Source organism: Podarcis muralis, chromosome 4 (genome assembly GCF_964188315.1).
Source record: "Podarcis muralis chromosome 4, rPodMur119.hap1.1, whole genome shotgun sequence".
In the NCBI taxonomy this organism is placed as follows: Eukaryota; Metazoa; Chordata; class Lepidosauria; order Squamata; family Lacertidae; genus Podarcis; species Podarcis muralis.
This window is the reverse complement of record NC_135658.1, coordinates 30,320,027-30,341,835: the sequence shown is the minus strand read 5'-3', so window position 1 is coordinate 30,341,835 and position 21,809 is coordinate 30,320,027. Positions and strand designations below refer to the sequence as shown.

General features: G+C 44.1%; 1 protein-coding gene across 2 annotated transcripts; it reads right to left on the bottom strand.

The window, feature by feature from the left end:
- Window positions 1–946: 946 nt before the first annotated feature.
- On the bottom strand, window positions 947–20,227 carry B4GALT4 (beta-1,4-galactosyltransferase 4). 2 transcript variants are annotated; one of them, XM_028726524.2, is made up of 8 exons: window positions 20,089–20,196; window positions 16,904–17,441; window positions 15,905–16,374; window positions 13,230–13,462; window positions 9,914–10,101; window positions 8,837–8,959; window positions 2,175–2,279; window positions 947–1,688 (listed from the first exon to the last, which is right to left on the bottom strand). In XM_028726524.2, exons 3-8 carry the CDS (start codon window positions 16,173–16,175, stop codon window positions 1,547–1,549), a joined length of 1,062 nt encoding a protein of 353 aa, XP_028582357.2. In that variant the 5' UTR covers window positions 16,176–16,374; window positions 16,904–17,441; window positions 20,089–20,196; the 3' UTR covers window positions 947–1,546. The 2 variants fall into 2 exon arrangements, with proteins under 2 accessions (XP_028582357.2, XP_028582356.2); XM_028726523.2 differs by lacking the exon at window positions 16,904–17,441 and having other exon boundaries at window positions 20,089–20,227.
- Window positions 20,228–21,809: the final 1,582 nt, after the last annotated feature.

The following is a 21,809-nucleotide window of genomic DNA, read 5'->3' as shown; positions in this document are numbered from 1 at the left end:
TGATCTCCCTTTTCCCATGCACATAAAAGCTCTCTTCAGCTAGTCGATTATGCATTGTGCAGCATCACTGAGGGTGAGGCAAACACAAGTTGCTATTGGTCACTTCACCCACAAAATACGCATTGCGTATAGGCAGTGGCCATTTTGCACAGGGGATGCATTCCTGACCCCCGCATGTGTCGGCGGAGCACATGTAAGCCAGTCCCTCCTCTGTCCAGCCCATTTTCTGACCACTTCCAGGTTGCAGTGATGCACGCATGCACAGACAGTTGTGGCCTGTATCTGCCTTGCAAACTGGGGGGAACTGAAAGCATATCCACTAAGTGAAGTGACAAATGGTATCTACGGAGCAATTTGCAGACAGACAACTTGAAATTGTAACAACAAAGGCTTAATCATAGGAGCAGGTCTAATGAAGTCTATGCGACTTAGTCATGACTTGATGTAAGTCTCGGTGATTTATCTATTCTAAGCATTACAGCCCACTTTCATTTTGAACACCCACCCAAATCCAATAACTATTTTATTGAAAAACGCTCAGGATCAGTGGGCAAATATCAGTTGTATAATTTCTTCAAAATGCAAAACATTTCCTTCTAGGAACTGTTGAAACTTCACTCCCCCTCCCCGAAAACAAATTCTACTTTTAGTACTGCGGCCTGAAATGCATTAGAAGATGCACCTAGAAGCTACACAACCACTTTGTCATGCCCCCCCCCCCCGGCAGTTGTTTCCAGACCATTTTACATGTGTGCATTATGCCTTTGAGGAACTGCATGGAGGAGCTTCAATATTTACTTCCACAACCTCTCACTCTGCATTCTCTTGCTGTCCTTAGGCAACGGCACCACAAACATTTTTACAAACCAGCTGCAGAATTAAATAAGGTTTCTCACGCACCCTTAAGCTGACAATGTAATTGGAAAGCTTCACCAAGACAATGGAATACTTTTCAATATGCTCCATATTTTATTGCAAGTTTTCAAATCTCCCTCATTCTCCCTGTAGGTATTCTTAACACGATGGCATCAGATACCTTTACCTCAGGAGGTAATGATGAATGCTTGTTCAACTGGCTGAAGAAAAAGCCATTTCCAACAGGGCTATCCTACTTAAAAGAGTATTGCCCATTGGATGAAGAAGCCCTTTAACTTTGCATCTTGGAAAAAGCATGGCAGTATTGTCCTTATATCCTTGTTTCCACTTTAAAATGGTGGAGATTCAACATCAGCTATCAAAACAGATAGCTTTCAGGCAGTGGAAGTCAATTCCCTCCAGAGGAAGGAATTAATATTTTTAATCAAAGAAAAAACCATGATCATAGAGTTATTCAAGTTAACCGCAGTCGCCAACTGGCCAGTACTGTCCTGAAGTCCAGGAAGAAACATCTAACAAAGCTACTAGAAATCGGGTGCGGGGGGAACCCTATTCTTCCCCCTGTAATGTACTTGATTCTGGGAAACCACCAACAAAAAGGTAGGTGCTTGCTCTCGGCCCTGGAAATTGTCTTCCGTTATCCATACTGTTCATTAGGCACAAGAGATGGTTATGAAATCTTGGTCGGCGTGCCAAAGTCTACTGTGATGTTGGTGTACAAAGGGTTGTGTTCCACGGAGAGCAGCTTGTAAGTGCAGGAGTTTAGCCCATCTGTTTTCCACACTTGAGATACCTGACGCAAGAGTTTCATTCTGAACAATTAAAAATAAAAATGGGTAGGGTGGGGTGGAGAGAGAACAGAAAAGAGGGCATGAATTAAAACATCATGAGGGTTCTGTTTTAGAGACAGGTACGCTATGTAAAACTTTGAAAGCAGATGAATCTTAAGTTCCAGTGGCCAAAGATGCAAACTGCAGTTTAAGAGGCAATACAGACCTGAGCAAGGACAACTTCTATATATGATATATTGTCAGGCTTGGTGTTTCACAATCCATTCATATGGGTACCGTGCCCACACTATGCTTAGACCAGGGTTAGTCAACGTTGTGCCCTGTAGATGTTGCAGGAGACAATGCCCATCATCCCTGACCATTGGAAATGCTGGCTGGAGCTGTTGGAAATTTTAGTCCAAAACTTCTGGCACCATAATGGCCACCCTGGCTTAGACCGTATGTCGCATTTCCCCCCATTTCCCATCCACCTAGTTTTACTACCATAATATGACCTCATTGACTCACCTCTGTCGATTTGCTTCGTTGCCTCGGTCTCTCGTGTGGAAGATCATTGTGTATTTGGCCACATGAGGAGAAGGCCGGATAACCTTCATCTTCTGCATTTCAACTCTAAATGCAAATATAGCAATGATTTGCAAGCATGTCATGGAGATTGGGGGGGGGGGGGGGTGAGGCTTGAGAATGATGATCAGAACCTCCCAACCTCCCTCAGCTCAAAACTATAAAACAATAGGCATCTGACTCACACTTCCCCTAGTGCATGTCCCTATAAACTTCAACTGAAATGACAGCCACACTGTGCATTTTTGTACAAGCTGTGATGGAAGACCCTTAACTGTTACCTCTGCTATTAAAAATGTGGGGCACCGTCTCAAATTTTCAGATATCCCTCAGTGGGGGTGGGGCAAACTTTGGGGCCTTTTAAATTCATTTAGCGCTTCCAATCTGGCTGTGCAAATAAGAGAATCAAGGCTAGCAAGTGCTAGTTTGCTTCTTCCTAATCCGATTTCCTTGTGGGTGGGCCATAGACAGGTTGTCCATCCGCTGATTTAAGAAACCATCATATTCTGGTTAGAACCCCACTTCACCCAAAGGTATGTACTGAAAGAGATCATGGGGGAGGGGGATGCAGCTTGCACCTGACCTTAGCTGTTGAGTATAGCAGATTTAATTACATACTGTGTCTTTAGGTGCCAGGTGAAAAGGTTTTTCTATATCCAGGCCTTTGGCTGATTAACATTCTATTGCCTTTAAAATGTCTTTGTGGGAGGTGGGCTCCTGACCCCTAGGTGTAGACAATACTGAGCTAGACAGACCAGTGGCTTAATTCGATATAACATAGCTTCCTATTTTCCTATAGTGCACATGCCAAACAGAGACACCCAGAGCTGTAAAACAACCAGTGAAAGAAAACCAATAATGATGGTATTACAGCTCAAGACTTCATTTGCTTAGGGATTCTAGGCAGTCACGTTGAAGGGACAAAATCCACGGAAGGCTTTTTACAATTAGAAGCAGTTTGCTGAAGGACAAGGCCTAACTAATCACTAGTAACTAACAGACTCAAAAAGCAGCGCGTCAGTACAGCACTGAGCAAAAACAAGTTCTTAAAAAAAAACCAAACCCAAACAAAAAAAACCCCAAACCCTTTCCCACTCTGCTTTATAACCCGACTTCGTTTTGTAAGAGTATAACAAAGGGAACTGCTGCCCTCTATTGGACTCATGGATGACAGCAGCACCAAGGACATTCTTTTTGAGTATGGACGTTCTCTAGCCCAGTGGTTCCCAATTAGGGGTCCGGGGATCCCTAGGGGTCCAGAGGACACACACCCAGGGGGTCCCTTGCCATAGACTCACTTATCTTGTTAATTGCACAGTAAAAGTCATCCACGGATCATCTAGCCTCTGCTCACGACCAGCACCTGCTTGCTGGCAGGGGAAAAACTTGTGGAAAAGTTTCTGGATGGCAAGTGTGCTGGGATTGGACAAAAACCTCTGATACAGTTTCTTAGGGCTCTTGCAATTGGAGGGGGATGGGGGAAGAGAGAGTGCAAACGGCTTGCTCCACAGGGTAGATTCACATGCTTATCATAAAAAAAAAAGGTAAGCAATCCCTTCCCCTTGCTCTCTACTTTTTAACTGAAAAGAACTTCTATTTCCATTCAACGACTATCAGGTTTAATGGTCTATCCCACTGCTTGTAGGTAGGGTTTTCTTGCCTTATGCATTTGGGATTCTTGTCTCATCTTGGAAATCCAACAAGGGAAATAGCTAAGCCAGTGGTTTTCAACCAGTGTGCCGTGGCACCCTGGGGTGCCTTAAATGATGGTCAGGGGTGCCACAGGGAGCACTGGCCTCCATCCCTCTTTCCTTCCCTCCCTCCTCTGATACCCTCTCACATCTCTGCTGCCCAAAGGCTGTTTGTGGCAGCAGCCCTGGCTACAAGCTCCCCAGGTAAATGGTGCCTCTGGGGCTGGCCGGGGTGCTGGTTTCCAGGAGCTGAGGCAGCCTTGGAGTAAGCGAGTAAGCAAGCAAGTGGGTGAGGGAGCCCAGCCAGCCAGTCCACCAAGCCCTTGCTGTTGGGAATGGACAGACAAGTGGGAGGTTGGGAAGGTGTTGCGCTTTCTTGTGCTTGCTTGTGCAATGCCTGCTGAGCAGAGGGGAGAAGAGGAAACACTTCACAAGGAAGGGGTGAGGGGCTGCCAGCTCTGCAGGGAAAGGGTGACTTAACTAGACTTCTGAGGCTCAGAGCATGTTTTCCCACAGGGGAGTCACAGAAAGAATGTAGTTGGTCAAGGGAGCTGTGGACTCAAATAGGTTGAAAACCTCTGAGCTAAGCAATTTGCTACTATGGTTAGCACAACAGCTCACCCTCTGATGATTTAGTTTAGTGCTAGGGCTGGGCGATACTTCCTTTTCAACATTGTGATATATCAGCAGCTAAATACCAGTATACGCTGACATATCACCATGACTGGAATTGATCTCGGCTGCTTCTTCCCACCTTTGGAAAGGAAGAAACAGCCGAGATACATGGCCCAGTCCTACACAGTGAGCGAGTCCCGATGCCTCTCAGGCTCATATGCAAGCCAAGGAGCATTGGGGCTTTGATGAACTGCTCAGCAGGGGGGTGGAAGAGGCCTCCCGCCCCCCAACTGAACGAGCCAGCGGTGGGCTGGAGGCTCCGTTAATTGCTTGGCTGAAGGGAGCGGCAACCATGCACCCCTCAGCTGAGAAGCGGAGGGAGGAACAAGCTGTATTGCTCCTCTCCAATACAGCTTGTTTCTCCCTCTTCCGGTGTGAGGGCAGAGTGGGATAGTGCCTTCACTCAGCTGTATATCGCTGGTGAAACCACTGCTGTTCCCAAGTCCCTCTGCTACCAGCGCCAGCTGGAGGTAGCCAAGTGGTTTTGCTTGCAATAAAGTGAAGCCACCATCACAGTGAGGACCCAGGCCTATTTAGTGCAAAAGGCAGCCTGCATGGATGTTGTTTCCATGTTTTCTGTGGGAAGCTATGTGGCTACATTTGGGGGTGGGAGGAAACAGATGTATGGCAGAATCCTAATAAATTAAGAAGTTGGTTGTTCCTATTAAGCAAACAGCAAGAATTAAAACCTCACTCAAAATAAGTACTGTATTTAACTAATTAATCTCTTTAAGCCAGGGATGAAACTTGGGCACAGGAGGACTAAATAATAATAAATTATTCTCATCACTACTAAAGCTACTACTGCTACTATTACCAACATTACAAAATTCCAGCTGTTTTCTATTTAGTCTTCACCAATACTGTATCAAGCCCTGACCAAGCCTTCACCTATGTCTTGAAGGTGCAAGATCCTTCAGTTAGCAGAACCATATGCTGCAAAGTTTTGCTAAGGTGTACCATCTCTGATTACAAGTAAGGAATGGCATGTTTGAATACTCTCTCATATAAAAAAAGCCTTCTGCAAATAGAACACTTGCACGTTAGGGACACAATTGCTTTTTTTATTATTATTCAGTTGTAGTGGAGCAATGGGGACAAGTTTTTCCTACTGTCTGGGGATAGGCAATTTGTGGCAATATCACAAATTTTAGGGTCTGTTTTTAGTATATCTACAATCCTTTGCCTACTAGGGGCTAACCCACATTTTCTTCAAAAAATTGCTTTGCACAGGTAATGACCATAGAGGTATTTTTTTTCAAAAGTAGGGGGTCCGTGGCTTTGGCTTTTAAAAAATAGGGGATCCTCAATAATTAGCTATCTGGGAACCACTGCTCTAGCCACAAACTGCAAATTACATACAAGAATACATAGGAATCCCCCAACCAAGGAAAAACAGTTTTCTGATGAGGAGATTAGGAGCACGGAAGCCTGCCCACCACATTTGCCCAGGAACTTTTTGTTCCCCCAGCTGATTTTTTTCCCTTTGCAGAATTCTAGACAAGACTTTATCTCCATTTACAAAATTCAAGTAGGACCCTGCAGGAGGCGCAGCAGGGATTGGGAATGCAGAGGAGGAAGCACAATTGCACACACCACTTCCATGTTCCTTAGCTTCTCCTCTCAACTCTGCTTTTCCTTAGGAGGGGGAGGAGAAGCCACCAGGAGCTGGCATGCCTGTGTAACATGTAGTTCTGCCCATCGTGAGCCCTACCCAGAATGCACAGCTGCTACTCAGACCACGCAATTGAAGATGTCGCTGCATGTTGATCCTACTCCATGTCCACCAGAGCTCTGGGGGACTAGAAATTGCTGCCAGCACTGGATTTCAGCTCCTCCAGGCTTTGATGTACTCATCTCAGGGGAAGGGTATATGCACCAGGGACTGTAAGCTGGCAGCGACAATTTATCTAGACTCTGGAATAAGATGGTCTGCAGATCATCATAAAAAAATTAAGAGCCACTCCTTTAGGCTATTTTATCTTGGAACCATAAAATAAGTAGCTGATGTTGACTGATAGCGCTGGACATGTGCAGCATCCATGTACTTCACTGGCAAATAAACAGACCTCAGTGAAGGGTACAGGGAGAAAGAGAAGTCAGAGATATGGAGAGACCCCGGATCAAATTACCAGTTGACATGGTTGAAAAATAACTCCTTTTTTAAACAGTTGGTTCACAAGATGCAAGGATACTTATGGTTTTCGAGAAAGAAGAAACTAAATGCCTTCCTACAGGACCCAGCTGATAAATAAACTTTCAAAAGGAGCCAAAGTTGACTTCTGGAAAAAAATAACGCTATCAGTGACATATTTTCAAAATTTCAGCAGCATTACTAATGCAATAAGGCACATGCTGCACCATGAAGATGGTCGAGGAAATAAAGTGCCACCATGTTAATTAAATCAATTGTGTCTGATGAAGTAGACTCTGGTTGTTTTTTTAAAGAGGCTTATACCATAATAAATTTGCTAGTTTTTAAGGTGCAACAAGACTCGTTGCTGTATTTCCTGCAAGAGATAAACACAGCTGGGACTGGAAATTGCTGCCATCTACAGAAAAAGACTGCCTCTCAATCCCAGCCCGTCCCTTTTTAGCATTCAGTCAAGAGGAACAATGCTTCTATCTTTCCTTTTTATCAGCTTGCAGTATTTATTTTCTTGTAAATGGCAGTTCTGTTGACATTCAGAGAGGAAGGTAAACAGAAAGGACAAGTTCTCTGAGGCAGCAGTAACCAAAAGCCAATCAAACTGTCAATGCAGCTGGCAAGCAAGACTCCCCAACAACAGCAAGAAGAGCCAGCAGTTCAGAAATGCTGACTTATGAGAAATTTGATTATGATACACATCTTACAGGAGACTTAATGTTTTAATATTACCATGATTACTGTTTTCTTTTTAATTCCACACGCTGCACATTTCTGTGGCTTCAATGTGTTAGAAATTGCTTTTTCTAGCGACAGCAGCAGGAACATAGCATAACAGATATGCTAGACATTTGTACCTCTCTCAGTGCAAAGCTGTCAATGTCCAGAAGTTTCTCAACTTTCTACACGAGAAGTTAAAAATTTGAAATGCAGTGGTACCTTGGTTGTCGAACTTAACCTGTTCCGGGAGTCCGTTCGACTCCCGGAACGGTCCAAAAACCAAGGCACGGCTTCCGATTGGCTGCAGGAGCTTCCTGCACTCAATCGGAAGCCACAGAAGCCATGTCAGACATTTGGCTTCCGAAAAACGTTCTCAAACCAGAACACTCACTTCCGGGTTTGCGGCGTTCCGGAGCCGATTTGTTCAACAACAAAGGCTTTCGACTACCAAGGTAGCACTGTACTCTTAAAATATCTGCACAGTTTGCCACTAATAGTAAGCACAAGAAAACAAACTAATGGTTGGAGCTAATAGTGGTTTGTTTTCTGGGGGGGGGGGGTTCCCCTCGTCACACTTTGTCCTTAGTTGCTGTGATGCACCTGCTTTTCAAGGGCAATAAGGCAGTTTGTTGCAGGTGTGTTTTGCCAGCTAGAAATCAATTGTGGCAGCATCATAGATGTTTCTTAGATGCTGCTTTGAGGCAAAAGTGCATTACGAGCCCTCCCCCCACCTCATTTTGAATGCTGTGCCCATTTTACAGTCCTCCTTCCCTTCCTCCTTTTAATATTTCTTTGGTGGGTGGTCCTCACCAATTTTAGTACTTAAGCATATACATGTAATAAAGAGAAAGCAGGATTCTTTCCCGCTGCCCACGTTAGGAAAGGCCTTAAATAATGGTTAGGTACAAGGGGGTCAATTTAAAAGATAGGGGCATAGGAACCTGCCATATACCATTGGCTCATTTAGCTCAGAATTGTTTACACTGACTGACAGTGGCTGTCCAGGGTTTCAGGCAGGAGTTGTTCACAGCCCTACCTGGAGACTGAACCTGGGACCTTCTGCATGCAAAGCCGATGCTCTATCACTGAGCTACAACCCTTCCAGCAAGCAGACAGTTTCTGGTCACTAGTCAACCAGTAACTCCCCGTAATGATCTCATCTAAGTGCGGTCAATTCAAACTAGTGTCTGCACTCCTGTCAAGATTTCATATCCCTATTTAGGCTATTTATATTGCCTAAGCTTCTCATCTCCAATTTGCCCATAGCACTTCTTTTCCCCTTCTGCATTCATTTTAAGCAACATATGAGTCATAGCCAAAGAGCTCCCATCATCCACAGTCTACGCCACCCCCTTTGTTTGGTGTGCAATTACCTGATGCGGAGGTCATCATCCTCTGCTCCCCAGCCCCAGTAGTTGTTAGAAAATCCATTCACCTTGGAAAATTGCTCTCTTGTTAGAGCAGTTACACCCCCAAAGTATCCTTGGTAACGCAACCTAGAACACATAAGAAGTGGGGGAGAAAAAGTCTTTTCAGAAAGTGGCATAAACCCAAACATAGCCTTTATCAAAAACTATATTATAGCCAAAAAAATGTTCAGTTACCCAACTGCTGAAGCAAAAAATTAATAATGAAGTGTGTGTAGAGATATGCTCTCAGGGGCCTTGCCATGTCCTGAGCAAGCAGTGTTAGCTCACCTGTGGCATGAAATCTGACTCAAAGACATTTCACTCTGTGAAATGGGAAAACCCCTACAGATATAAAATACGATGGACAGGACAACTGGTAGGGGAAGCTCCTTGAAGATGGGTAAGGCTGTGTACATATATACATAAAAGGCACTCCACATCTTTCTGCCAGGCTGGCAACTAGCAGCCCTAAGGCTAATTTTATGTAGCTGTTGGGTCTAATTTCAGAAGCCCTTTGCCCAGCATTCAGCTCATACCACCTGTAAGAATAACTCATCCATCCACCAGCAGCCTACTGCAGAGGAAAAGAGAGGTGGAGAAGAAAGAGAATGGGGTAGTCCCACCCACACTTTGATCTGGGCCCACCTGCCTCTGGCTTCATGTGATGACATGTGGTCCCTTACAGATTACACTCAAGAGGGAGCAGAGTTGCTCACCCCTGCTTAGAAAAACATACAGAGGAAAAAGTGAGTCATGCCAGGTCTCTCTCACCTTCCCAGAAACTGTATCCACCTTCTGTCTTATGATGGCTCCCAAGGCAAGCTTTTTTCTCATGGGGACCAAGATGGGTTGCAGTGTGTGTGTGTGTGCGCGCGCACACATGCACACAGGATGGGTGGCTAGGGTGCCTGCTTCAATTCTGCTTGCAAAATTCAAGCAATGGTAATCACCTGTTGTTAGCGTCCCTACTTGTATCACTATGAAAGGGCATGCAAATCAACTCTTCTTCAGAAGATGCAAGTTCTCTCTCCCAGCTCCTACCTGTAGCCTGTGCTGTTTCTACCCACTACTAAGTGCTTTGGCTGACTGCCACACATGTAAATGTTGAAGTCATTCTCTGGTACCAAGTCCACGTCATGGAATATGAAACAATCCCAGTTCTCTTCCTTCAGGGCCTCCAAATATCCCACATTCAGCAGTTTTGCTCTGTTAAACTTGGCACTGCCAGCCTGCAAACAAGAAAAGGAAGCAATTTACGTCAGACCTGTTAAAACTAAGTAAACTTCCTATCAGGATGCTCTCCTGATCACACGTTTACAGTATCCTTTCCTGGCTCACAGCAACTGTACCACAAAAGCAGCTGTGGGATTGAGAGAAAAGGTAAGGGAAATATTATAAATGAATAAAAACATATGTGTGTTTTGAGCCCAATCCAGCTCTAGCTGCAAACAACTCGTCTTGCATATACAGTGTCTCTCATCCCATCAGCAGCCACCCTTCCTGGCTGCCTGTAAAGGAGAACACAGGGCAGCAACGGTGCCCTCCATTAACTTGGCTGAAACCAGATACCGTTTGACTGCTCCCCTCCTAGAACTGCCTCAATCAGTAGCTCTTCCATCTGAACTATTGCTGCTTAATCTATTCAAATGTCTTGTGGTTGTTTTTACCTAGGTCTTGGGCTAAATTGGAAATTTTATTTTTTGTTCTTGTAGTTTTACTTGTTTACCTTATAACAGAATTGTTAAGTTGCTGGGAAAGATCTCCACAACCCATGGTCATTGACTACAACAGAGGTATGATAATTTAAACATTTAGTATTCAGTTTGCAACTTAAGTTTTAAAATACAGGGGTATGGACTCCTTTCTTGGAATGACAGTATTAATCATCTGCTTGTTTACCCAGAAGTAAGTCCCACTGTGTTCAATGGGGCTTATTCACTAGTAAGAATAATTAGGACTGCAGCCTCAAACTTATATTTTGCATTGTAAAGTTCACTAGCATTGGCCATATTTCATTCACTCTACAATAAAAGATGATTTTAAATTGAATATTAATTTCCTTTCTGTGTAACAGACAATATTGTTTTGCCCCCACTTATTCTTCTACAAACATATATAAAAAATACATATTTTCCTTCTCTCTTTTAACATTGAGAGAAACTCCTTCAGCAACCTAAAGCCTGTTATTATGGCAAGGATGTGTATACTTTCTTATGGAGAACAGAGACACTCACAAAAGCATTCAGAACTCTTCCGGAATAGCATTCACCAGGCAAACAGGAAATGAATAAAAGATGAAAAGCCTTCTTAAAAGGAAAAAAGAGCTCCTCTTTTCTCTTTCATACAGAGCTGGTTTTATAAAAACCAAGTATTGACAAATGAATATTAATGGCATACTATTAGCTGCTTTTGTTTTAAATTAGACTGAGACTGCCAAGATGAAGCAAGTTGTCACTTCAGCACTGAACTTGAGATTCCAGGCAGCTTCAGGCAAAAAGTAGGTGCTGCAAAAGGACAGGTGGTCCACCTAGCTCAGTATTGTCTCCAACAGGGGAAAGGAATCTTTGAACTCAAGAGCCACATTTGTTCCTGGGCAGCCTTCCAAGGGCCAGGTGTCAGTAGGGGCAGGGCCAAAGACAAAACGTAATGCCTCGGTAAAAATGAAATAAAAATCCTACCCTTGTATAGTAGGGTAGTTTCTACACACATTCACACTCTCATCTTATCCTCCATCCAGATGAGCAAGAGGCATATTTTATTTTATTATTATTATTGTTATTATTATTACTACTACTACCCCGCCCATCTGACTGGGTTGCCCCAGCCACTCTGGGTGGCTTCTAGCTTATATAAAAACATAATAAAACATTAAACAATAAAAAGATCCCTATACAGGGCTGCCTTCAGATGTCCTTCTGAGTTCAAGGATACATTCCAGTCAGGCAAACAAACTCAAGAAGGGTGTGAAGCTGGGACAGACATGGGTAGAGGTCTGAGGGTCACAGAGAGAGGCCTGGAGGGCTACATTTGTCCTCCAGGCCAGAGGTTCCCCAGTCCAGGCCTATAATGACTTGGAAGCAGCTCTTCACAGCTTCAGACAAGGGTCTTCCTTAGGCCTACCTGGAGATGCCAGGATCGCTGTGTAGAAATTCAGTGGAAAGTGGAAAGAAGTTCTAGCCAAGTGTACAACACTTGCAACATACTTCAGTGTTCTGCCAGGAAAGCTTATCTAAAAATTTAGCCCACCTCGCCTGATTAGATGACGAATACATGTGCAAATATTACTTCTGAGCAGAAAACTGGTGCAGTTTAAGGAATGGAACTCTCATCCCCTAGCCCCAATAATTTGTATTATTCCAGGAGATTTGGAAATGGTTATCACATTCCTCATTTAGGTTCCCACTAAGCCAGAATGTAATTGTCTACAAAAGAGCATCAAACCAATGTCAATTTGGTCTACTTAAGAGTATTACATCCATCATGGAACTCAAGGTGGTGCACATGGGATTCCCAAGCCTCCTATCCAAGCCCATACCAGACCCAAACCTGCTTTGCTACAGCGATGTGGCTGCGTTATACCCCCTCTGACCCCGTCTTGATCCATGTAGCCTACAAGCCTAGGAACAGGAGCAGCAAATAAAATAATGCATAGGTAAAGCAGCTCTGGAGGGCAAGAGACCCAGATGTACCATCTCCAGTTTCCACTGTAATCCTTTTTAAAAAAATAAAAAATTGACTAGATAACGTATTATTTATTAATAGGAGACTGACTTATGAAACATGAAGCGTGAGCCAAGAATGTGTGTCTCTATTGCTATAAATGCTGCCACATTTTGCACTCAAGGGAAGATGAAGGCCAAAGAACATTTTATTCTTTACAAAAACCACCGTCTCTAAAGCAGTGAGTGCAAGGGAACTTCACCAAGCATAGCCGAAGGAAGTCAGGCACACATGAAAACGCGAGCCAAGCCCCAGGACACAAACAGGCAATTATTTGAGCAAGACACATTTCTCAAGCCTGGCAGCTTTGAGAACAATGCTCTACCAACAGTGCATAAAGTTAATTTGCCACCCGCTCCGCTTAATTCATCTGATCTGCTTTAAGCTCTTGCAGCAGAAGACGAAACTCATCAGGACCGGTGCACATGGGGACTCCTAACCACTGGTAACACACTGATATGGATATGGATTTGTATCAGGACTGGGGGAAATGATGTGGAATGTGCCTGAAGCAGTGTTCTGATCCCCAATTGCACAAACAGACACAACAGTCAAAAGACCTCTAGACACAACCACAGGGCAGGAAGGTTTGGATTCACCCCTCATCTCTAGCTGCAGATGTTTTGTATGGACCCACCTGGTGGATGATATAAATGCCATAGTCCAGCTGCTGCCGCTGCAGAAATGGGTGAAGGTGCTCCAGCAGGTACAACAGGTGCTTCTCTCGGTTGCGATGTGGAATCAATATTGCGACACGTTGCTGAGCTAAGCAGCCTTCTGGGCGATGGCGTCCCTTTGACACTTGAGGATTCTCTTTCTGCACCTCCTCCAGGGTGAGAGATGCCTTAAAGAAAAGCTTGCTAGGGCCTCCTATGGGAAAAGGCATGACTTCAGTCTCATCTTCGTAAACTATAAACACAGCTGCTGTAAGTCGTAAGAGCAAATTAACTTAAATGCTTAGGAATCTGCGAAGCCATTTCGGAGACTGAAGAGGTTTATTGGATGCTTTGTTTTTTAAACTTGGAACTATACACTAAAATCTTTTGTAAGCAGCTAGATTTGGCCAGTTAGAACTGGATATGGAACAACTGATTGGTTCAAAATTGGGAAAGGAGTACGGCAAGGCTGTATATTGTCTCCCTGGTTATTTAACTTATATGCAGAATTCATCATGCGAAAGGCTGGGCTGGATGAATCCCAAGCCGGAATTAAGATCGCCGGAAGAAATATCAACAACCTCAGATATGCAGATGACAAAACCTTGATGGCAGAAAGTGAGGAGGAATTAAAGAACCTTTTAATGAGGGTGAAAGAGGAGAGCGCAAAATATGGTCTGAAACTCAACATCAAAAAAACGAAGATCATGGGCACTGGTCCCATCACCTCCTGGCAAATAGAAGGGGAAGAAATGGTGGCAGTGAGAGATTTTACTTTTTTGGGCTCCATGATCACTGCAGATGGTGACAGCAGCCACGAAATTAAAAGACGCCTGCTCCTTGGGAGAAAAGCAGTGACAAACCTAGACAGCATCTTAAAAAGCAGAGACATCACTTTGCCAACAAAGGTCCGTATAGTTAAAGCCATGGTTTTCCCAGTAGTGATGTATGGAAGTGAGAGCTGGACCATAAAGAAGGCTGATCGCCGAAGAATTGATGCTTTTGAATTATGGTGCTGGAGGAGACTCTTGAGAGTCCCATGGACTGCAAGAAGATCAAACGTATCCATTCTTAAGGAAATCAGCCCTGAGTGCTCACTGGAAGGACAGATCGTGAAGTTGAGGCTCCAATACTTTGGCCACCTCATGAGAAGAGAAGACTCCCTGGAAAAGACCCTGATGTTGGGAAAGATGGAGGGCACAAGAAGAAGGGGACGACAGAGGACAAGATGGTTGGACAGTGTTCTCGAAGCTACAAACATGAGCCTGACCAAACTGCGGGAGGCAGTGGAAGACAGGAGTGCCTGGCGTGCTCTGGTCCATGGGGTCACGAAGAGTCGGACACGAGTAAACAACTAAACAACAACAACAAAGATTTGGCCAGTAAGCTACTCTTTAAGTTACCTGGGGGAGAAGGGGAGGATTATTGGAGGCGGGCAAGCAATATTCTTCCTCAGTGTGGTCAGCTGTCAATTAGGCCTTCCATCCAGAGGTTCTCTGGGGCTCCTACCTTTGACTCTGTACCATAATCCTAAGAGCAGGCTAGAAACATAACCCCAAAACTGGGAACTAGTAACCGCAAACCATAAAGGGAACTCTGTAAAAATTGTAAAGCAGTGGAAGGTAAGATGACCACAAGTTCATCATCCCTGTTATCAAGATCAGACTCATATATTATTGGTGTGGTACAGGAATAGCTTTTCCACTTGGTCCAGCAATATCTGAATAGTGGAATCATGTGGGGTGCCTCAATTATGGAGGAGATGCTCACGTTAGCACTGTTGGCTGCCATCTCACAGGTTTCAGCACAGAAATGGAAATTTCTCAAAGGATCTCCATGGAATTCTAATATTTGTTGGCATAGGATTCAGCCACAGAACTGTGACATATGAATCATGTTTTTGAATAGTACTAGAAGATATGTCAGATGGAGAAATGTAACGCCAGGAGGAAAACAGAATGCTGATTTTTACAAGCTACAAGTGTTTTCTCATCTATGTGCAAATGATAAATTCTCCTTAAGACAGGGATAGGAACTGGATCTGGACAGCAGGCTGGATCCCTATCTCCCCCACCTACTGTGGGCCAAATGTGAAAGGTGGGAGGGACTGCCCACCTGTCAGTCACCTGACATCACAATGAAACCAGTTGAACTGTTTTCATCCCACGAGGCCTGCAAGCCCTGACAATCAGCTGATCATTGGTGTTTGCAGAGAGCCCTGCACAGCTCTTTGAAGCCCTGACAATCTGTTGATAGTTGGGGCTTCAAAGCCTAATGGACAGCTCCCTGCTAGCTCCACCAATCACCTGATCATTGGTGGCTTGCAAGAACCACACAGAGCACTATACACAGGGCTCTGCAGGTGCAATCTCCTTTTTGGCACAGCTGCGACTTTACCTGCCTCACTCCCAACACCTTGTATAACATCGGGGTATGACAGGTGGATACGGCTTTGTCAAATCAGCCTTGCAGGTCCAATGGGGAGGCATGGCAGACCTGATTAGGCACACAAGCCTGAAGTCTCCCCCCTCCCCACCAATGCCTTAAGGATTTTTTGGGGGGGAGGAATCCTCCCCTCTTTGACTTCTTAGCTAAAGCCCCCAAATCCATGAAGTCTTGCTTTAAGACTGAGATTGGAAAACTTGAATCAACTTACGCAGATACGGAGACAGAGAGGGACACGGGGGCCTCATTATGGGCAGTTTCACAGTAGGCATGGTGCTCTTGTCTGGATTTTCCGTTCGCTCCTCTGTGATAGTGGTTGGTTTTCGGAAACTCCCCACGATGCTTTTTGCTCTTGGAGTTTCGTGCACGGCATCCACTAGGTAAGTGGAAGTGGCCCAACCCACCAATAAGACACACAAGGTGAATAGCATGAGCAGCTTGAGCTTGTAGGAGACGTGAAGGCTGGCATAGCTCAAGCCCATGGCCTTGCCTGGTTTATACGCTGCTCCCTCGACACTGTCCTTGACGTCTCCTTGTCACAGTGCACTTCGAGGAGAGCAGGAAAGTCAAGACGAAACAAGGAGTTCTGTGACACCGCATTCTGACAAGTCTCCTCTGACTTTTGAACTCATGTCTTTCTAGCTGAACGATAAGCGGAAGGCAGGCATTACAAGAGTCGACCTGTTCAGAGAGAGACGAAAAGGTCATTCTATGCCATCACCCCTCCACCCTTTAAACAGAAGCGCTGTGCAAAGGCTGTGAAACCAAAATACACAGGCCGTGGGAAAGTGAGGTTTTCTTCCTCCCTCTGTAATAAATCAAGCTCCAAAACTGCAACCTTAGTACATAGATAAAATCTTAATTTCCCTAGTGTTAGGGAAGCAGTTGTGAAGAAACTATAGCTCAGTGACAAAGCGTATTTTTGCATGCAGAAGATCCCTGGCAAGAGAGGATGAATAGAGTAGGAAAGACCCCTCTACCTAACAGCCTGGACAGCTGCTAGATAGACAACTGGGGTAGGTGGAGAGCAGTGTCACCTGGTATAAGGAAGCTTCCTGTGTTCCTATATTCTGTGGGGCAAGAGAGCATGTGGGCTGCATGAGTGGAAGTTTTGGATTATGCCCCCAGTGAGTACAGAGTCTATTTAGTTGAGAAGAGATGTTATAGCAACCAATTAGTATAAATGCTGTTCAAGAAACATATGAATTACCTAAGAACCTAGAATCATAATATTGCAGAGTTGGAAGGGATCACAAGGGTCATCTAATAATTCAACCTCCTCCAATGCAGGCATCTTTTCGCATGAAGTAGTCACAAGTTACAAGCTGTTCAAGAAATGTATGAACTCCCCTTTTCTTGGGTGATTCAAAAAAAGCACTCTGGGTCAGGTAGAGTTTAAAGCAGTCTTCCCCATCTTGGTGCCCTCCAGATATTTTGGTCTATCGGTTCCATCACGGCTAATGTTCAGGGATGATGGGAGTTGTAGTACATAAAAACAGGAGATATACTCCTGTGGTGGGCGACTTTTTTTTGTTGGGGGTGGTGAGTAGCAGGTAAACCAACTTGTAATCATTTTGGTGAAAGGTAGCATACGATGATTTTAAATAAACAGCTGTCAGGTGGACAGTTTTCTTGCTGGGGACCCAGCCCAGGGGGAACAAGTTATCTCAGCTTGAAAAAGAAAAGATGAAAGGCTGGACACCTGGGGCACAAAACTCCCTCACATCTTCCCGGAGTAGTTTTTAAGCCTAAATAGAAAAATTGAGCACAATATGATTGCACGTTTAAATAATCATACATAGGAAAGAGAAAGTGAAGGGAACCAAAACACATGCGGACTCCTATTTTCATATACATTTGAAAGCAGCCTTTAAAATCCCACCCCCCGGCTTCTCCTCATCAGCCATATCATCCTAAGATGACAAGGTAGCATTAGAATAGGGCAAGTCACCAATGGTTCCTCCCCCTGCAAGTACATTATTAATACAACAGTAGGAGAAATGTAATACAGAAGGGTAAAAAACAAGCTCATTAAATGCTAAACACACACACACACATGCATATTGATCAATCTGCAAGTTCAAGCATGGCATTTCAGTCTCAGCTCAGCAAACAGCTATGCAAAAATGAAGTAGGGAGGCTGAAGCATGTACTCTGAATATATGATCTGATGGCAGGTAGATAGGCAAGGTACGTGATTTTGAGGCATGCATCTTTGCAATGCTATGTGCCAAACAAATGATGCAGGAAAAATAGGGAGATAAATACACTGGGGTTAAAAAGTGCAATATCAACTAAGCAGAAATTTTTAAAAAGTTGTAGAAAGTGATTAAATATGTAACAGGGATAGAAAAATAAAAAGCACAAGAATTAAGCCATTGCATGGACAGTTTCTCACATGCAGTATCTTGTTTCCACTTGTTAAAGTTACTAGTTTGTGGCAAGCTCTAAAACCAGCAAACTATGATTCGCACCTGCCCTCTAAGCAAATAATGCTTTGCAACAAACCTGCAACTTACTAAGCAAGTGGAATATACAAGGAAAGATGACAAAAAGGGTTTTTTTTCCCCATACCACCAACTCATGAGATGTGTAGTTTCAGGGTTCACTATGTTTTGTAATTTGTTTCTTGTAATTGTATGTTTTTGTTTAACCATTTTTAATGTATTTTTAAATTGTTGTAACCCACCATGATACCTTAGGGTGAAGGGCAGATAATAAATAATAATGTTAATACACATTCAAAATAAGCAATATGGTGAAAGGCACTGTGATCGTGAGACCTCAGGACATGGTGTAGCAAGTATAGGATATATTATCTGACGGTGCAAGTATAGGATATATTATCTGACGGTGTTTTGTTGTTTTCCAGTATTAACTATGGACTGCAGCTTTGGCAGTAATGCTCATTTATTTATTCACAATTATATATAGCAATGGTGTCTTTGTGTATTGAGAAATGGCTGCAAATAGGAGACTGCAAGGTTCTGTATTGACTTGGTGTGGATATATGCCATTGAATGGAAAAGGCCTGTGTTTTTCTCCCCAGTAACTAATGGCCCATTTTAAGCATTTGAAAACCACAGACACAAAGACACTGCATAAATAAATTTATAAAGCGGGAGTGGGGAACAGTTTTTCAGTCCAGGGGCTGCATACTCTTGCAGTCAACCTTCTGGATGCCATATGTCAGAGCTGTGTGACAAAAAAGGGGATGAGGCAACAGATGTGACTCTCAGATTTGTACAGAAGGCTAAATTCCAGCAAAAGAAAAATTCAGAGCTTTCTACGTGCACACACACACATCCACCCAGGCACTCAAGGAGAGAGCAGGGCAGGGCCAGTGAGGGTGCAGCCTGGGGAAAGTCCCAAGGGCCAGTCAAAGAAGCACCCAAGCCTTGGGTTCCCCGCTTCTGTGTTAGGATATCCCATACAGAAAGACATGTGGTGCAAGCACGAAATAAGACACAGTGGAACCTCGTGTTACGGACGGAATCCGTTCCAGAGGCCCGTCCGTAACACAGAACTGACACAAGCATGAAGTGCCACATCTGCGCACGGTGCGATTTAGCGCTTCTCTGCATGTGGCAAAACCCGGAAGTAACCCGTTCTGGTACTTCCGGGTTGCCGTGGGACATAACACGAAAACACGTAACCTGAAGCGGACGCAGCATGAGGTATGACTGTACTGACTGGGCCATGCTGTTTTTATTGCAATTATCTGTATGTGGTTTTTTTAATTTTTCCACCCCCACCCCACTTTCAGCTGTTCTTATTTTAATCTGTAAGCCACCTTAAGTCCCTGTAAGGGGAAAAGATGATGTAATAAATATAACAGAGCATTAACTTTGCGTGCAGAAGGCCTTAGGTTTAATCCCCAGCATCTCCAGGTAAGACTGGAGAGAAGATGCCAGTCAGTTCAATAGGGAGCTAGATGGACTAAGAGTCTGACTTAGTATAAAGCAGCTTCCTATGCTCCCAAAGGAAATTTTAGGAGAACATCAGAAAAGGCTGGAAAGCACAGACTAAGTTCATTTGCATTCCTTACACATGCAGGCAGATACACTTCTACCTAAAAAAAAACCCCCTGAAGACAAGGTCAGCTGAAAATACAGACAAGAGATAACCTGAAAGTGAAAGAACTAAGACCTGAGTTCAATGAATGCTTTTAAATTCACCCCTTTCCTGACTTTCATCATTTCTAATATGGCTTCAGCTGTCCTCCTTGCTCTCTACGCTGAAAATCCTTCCACTGGAGTAAACGTGATCAAGCTCCCATTTAGCCTGGTCCATTCAGCCTGCAACAGAGACTCGAGTCAAAGATGCCACTCATCCACTCGCTCCCGTTTCCTTCCTGCTGTTTGAGCCAAGAGAAAGCGAGCCCCTTAGACTTACTTGATCCTGCCACCGCTGCTCCTCTTCCTGCTGCGGTGAAGCTGTTTTGTCCTTATCGCAGCTACGAGGGCTCCAGTGCCAAGTGGCAGGGCACTTTTCAGACCTGAAACCCCACACCATAAAGGAACCTCTGTTGCCTCTCAGGATTCAGGAGGAGTCTGCTCAAAACTGCAGGAGCCACTGAAAGAAAAGTCAACAGTTTCAGCCTTCCCCTGTTAGAACGCCACTCCCTCACCCCTTCCGAGACATTTAATTCCTCCCACCACTTCTCTTTTCTTTCTAGCAAGATGTGAAAAGAAGCCACATCAGGGAAATTCTGGAGAGCTGGAGCAGGGAAACACAGATGCCTGTGCAAAAGTGGCCTCACAAAATCGGTTGCCAAAACATACAAGGCCAGATTTATTTCTGTCCTGCAGGTTTCTCTGCCTTTGTAGGAAGTCATAGATCACAGAACTGTAGAGCTGGAAGGGGTCACGAGGGTCATCTAGCCTAACCCCCTGCAATGCAGGAATCTTTTGCCCAATGTTCATGACCCCGAGGTCATTTTGCCCAATGTGAGGCTTGAACCCACAACCCTGAGGGTAGGAGTCTCATGCTCTACCAAGTGAGCTGTCCCAGCTTCAAGATATACCACCAATTTCTTTGTGAGTTAAATGTACCATATATGCCACCCACACAGAATAGCTCCTGGGTTAATAATAAATAAAACCAGTTTGGAGAAGAGCTGATTTTTCTATAACAGTAATCAGACATGTGCTTTGAATGCAGACGGCCCAAAGTACAATCCCCGGTATCTTCAAGAAGGGGTAAGAAGGTTCCCTGCCTTAAACCATGGAGAGCAGCTGCTAGTCAGGGAGTGGACAATACAGAACTCAATGAACCAGTGGTCTGACTCAGAATAAGGTCAGCTTCCTACGTTTCTGGTCTATAAACAACATGAAAAGGGAAACAACATATAAAGACCAGAGTGGGAATCAACTAAATTTTACTTAATAGACACAATGAAATTAATCAACATGACTAAGTTAGGTCCATTAATTTCAATAGGTCTACTCTGAGCTCAATCGATGCCACCCCAGCATAGGAATAGCAGATTCCCACCCTCCTTACCCTGCACTTTGCTTCTTCACTTACATGTTACAAACCCTGCTAAGGAGTTTTAGCAGCCAAAGTGCTCCCAAATTCAACAGTTATGTAAGAAGCAAGTTGCCCAGGAAGTCCAACATGTTTATAACAAACAGTTTGTATAATCTGGTCTGGAAATGAAACCTGAGGATTCAAGTGAATGCATAGGAGCAGAATTTCAACCAGGCTTTAACCAGGTTAACACTTGAGTTTATATGTGATCTGAGCACCACAATGCAGCTGCATTACTAGCATCTGTCTTGTTTAATTTGGTTCATTCACCCCCCAAAAATCACTTTATAGCCATTTAACAATTAATAGTCATTCTTGTTTCAATCTAAACTTATGATATATCCTAGGAAACGTTTCCTCCCACTTCGTGCTTAGGAAATCTAGAATTTCAGATGTCCTCTGACAAGTAGTAATAAACTCTAGTTTTATGATCTGTTTGCCAGTCTATAAAGGAAAAGAAACACTTTTTCTGCTGCCTTCTGTACACTAGGCATAATTACTGAAATTCCCTATGCCAGATAAGACAAGAGACTCTGGATGATAGGTGTCAAGTGGAAAATGTAATCTCCCTTTGTCCTCCTACA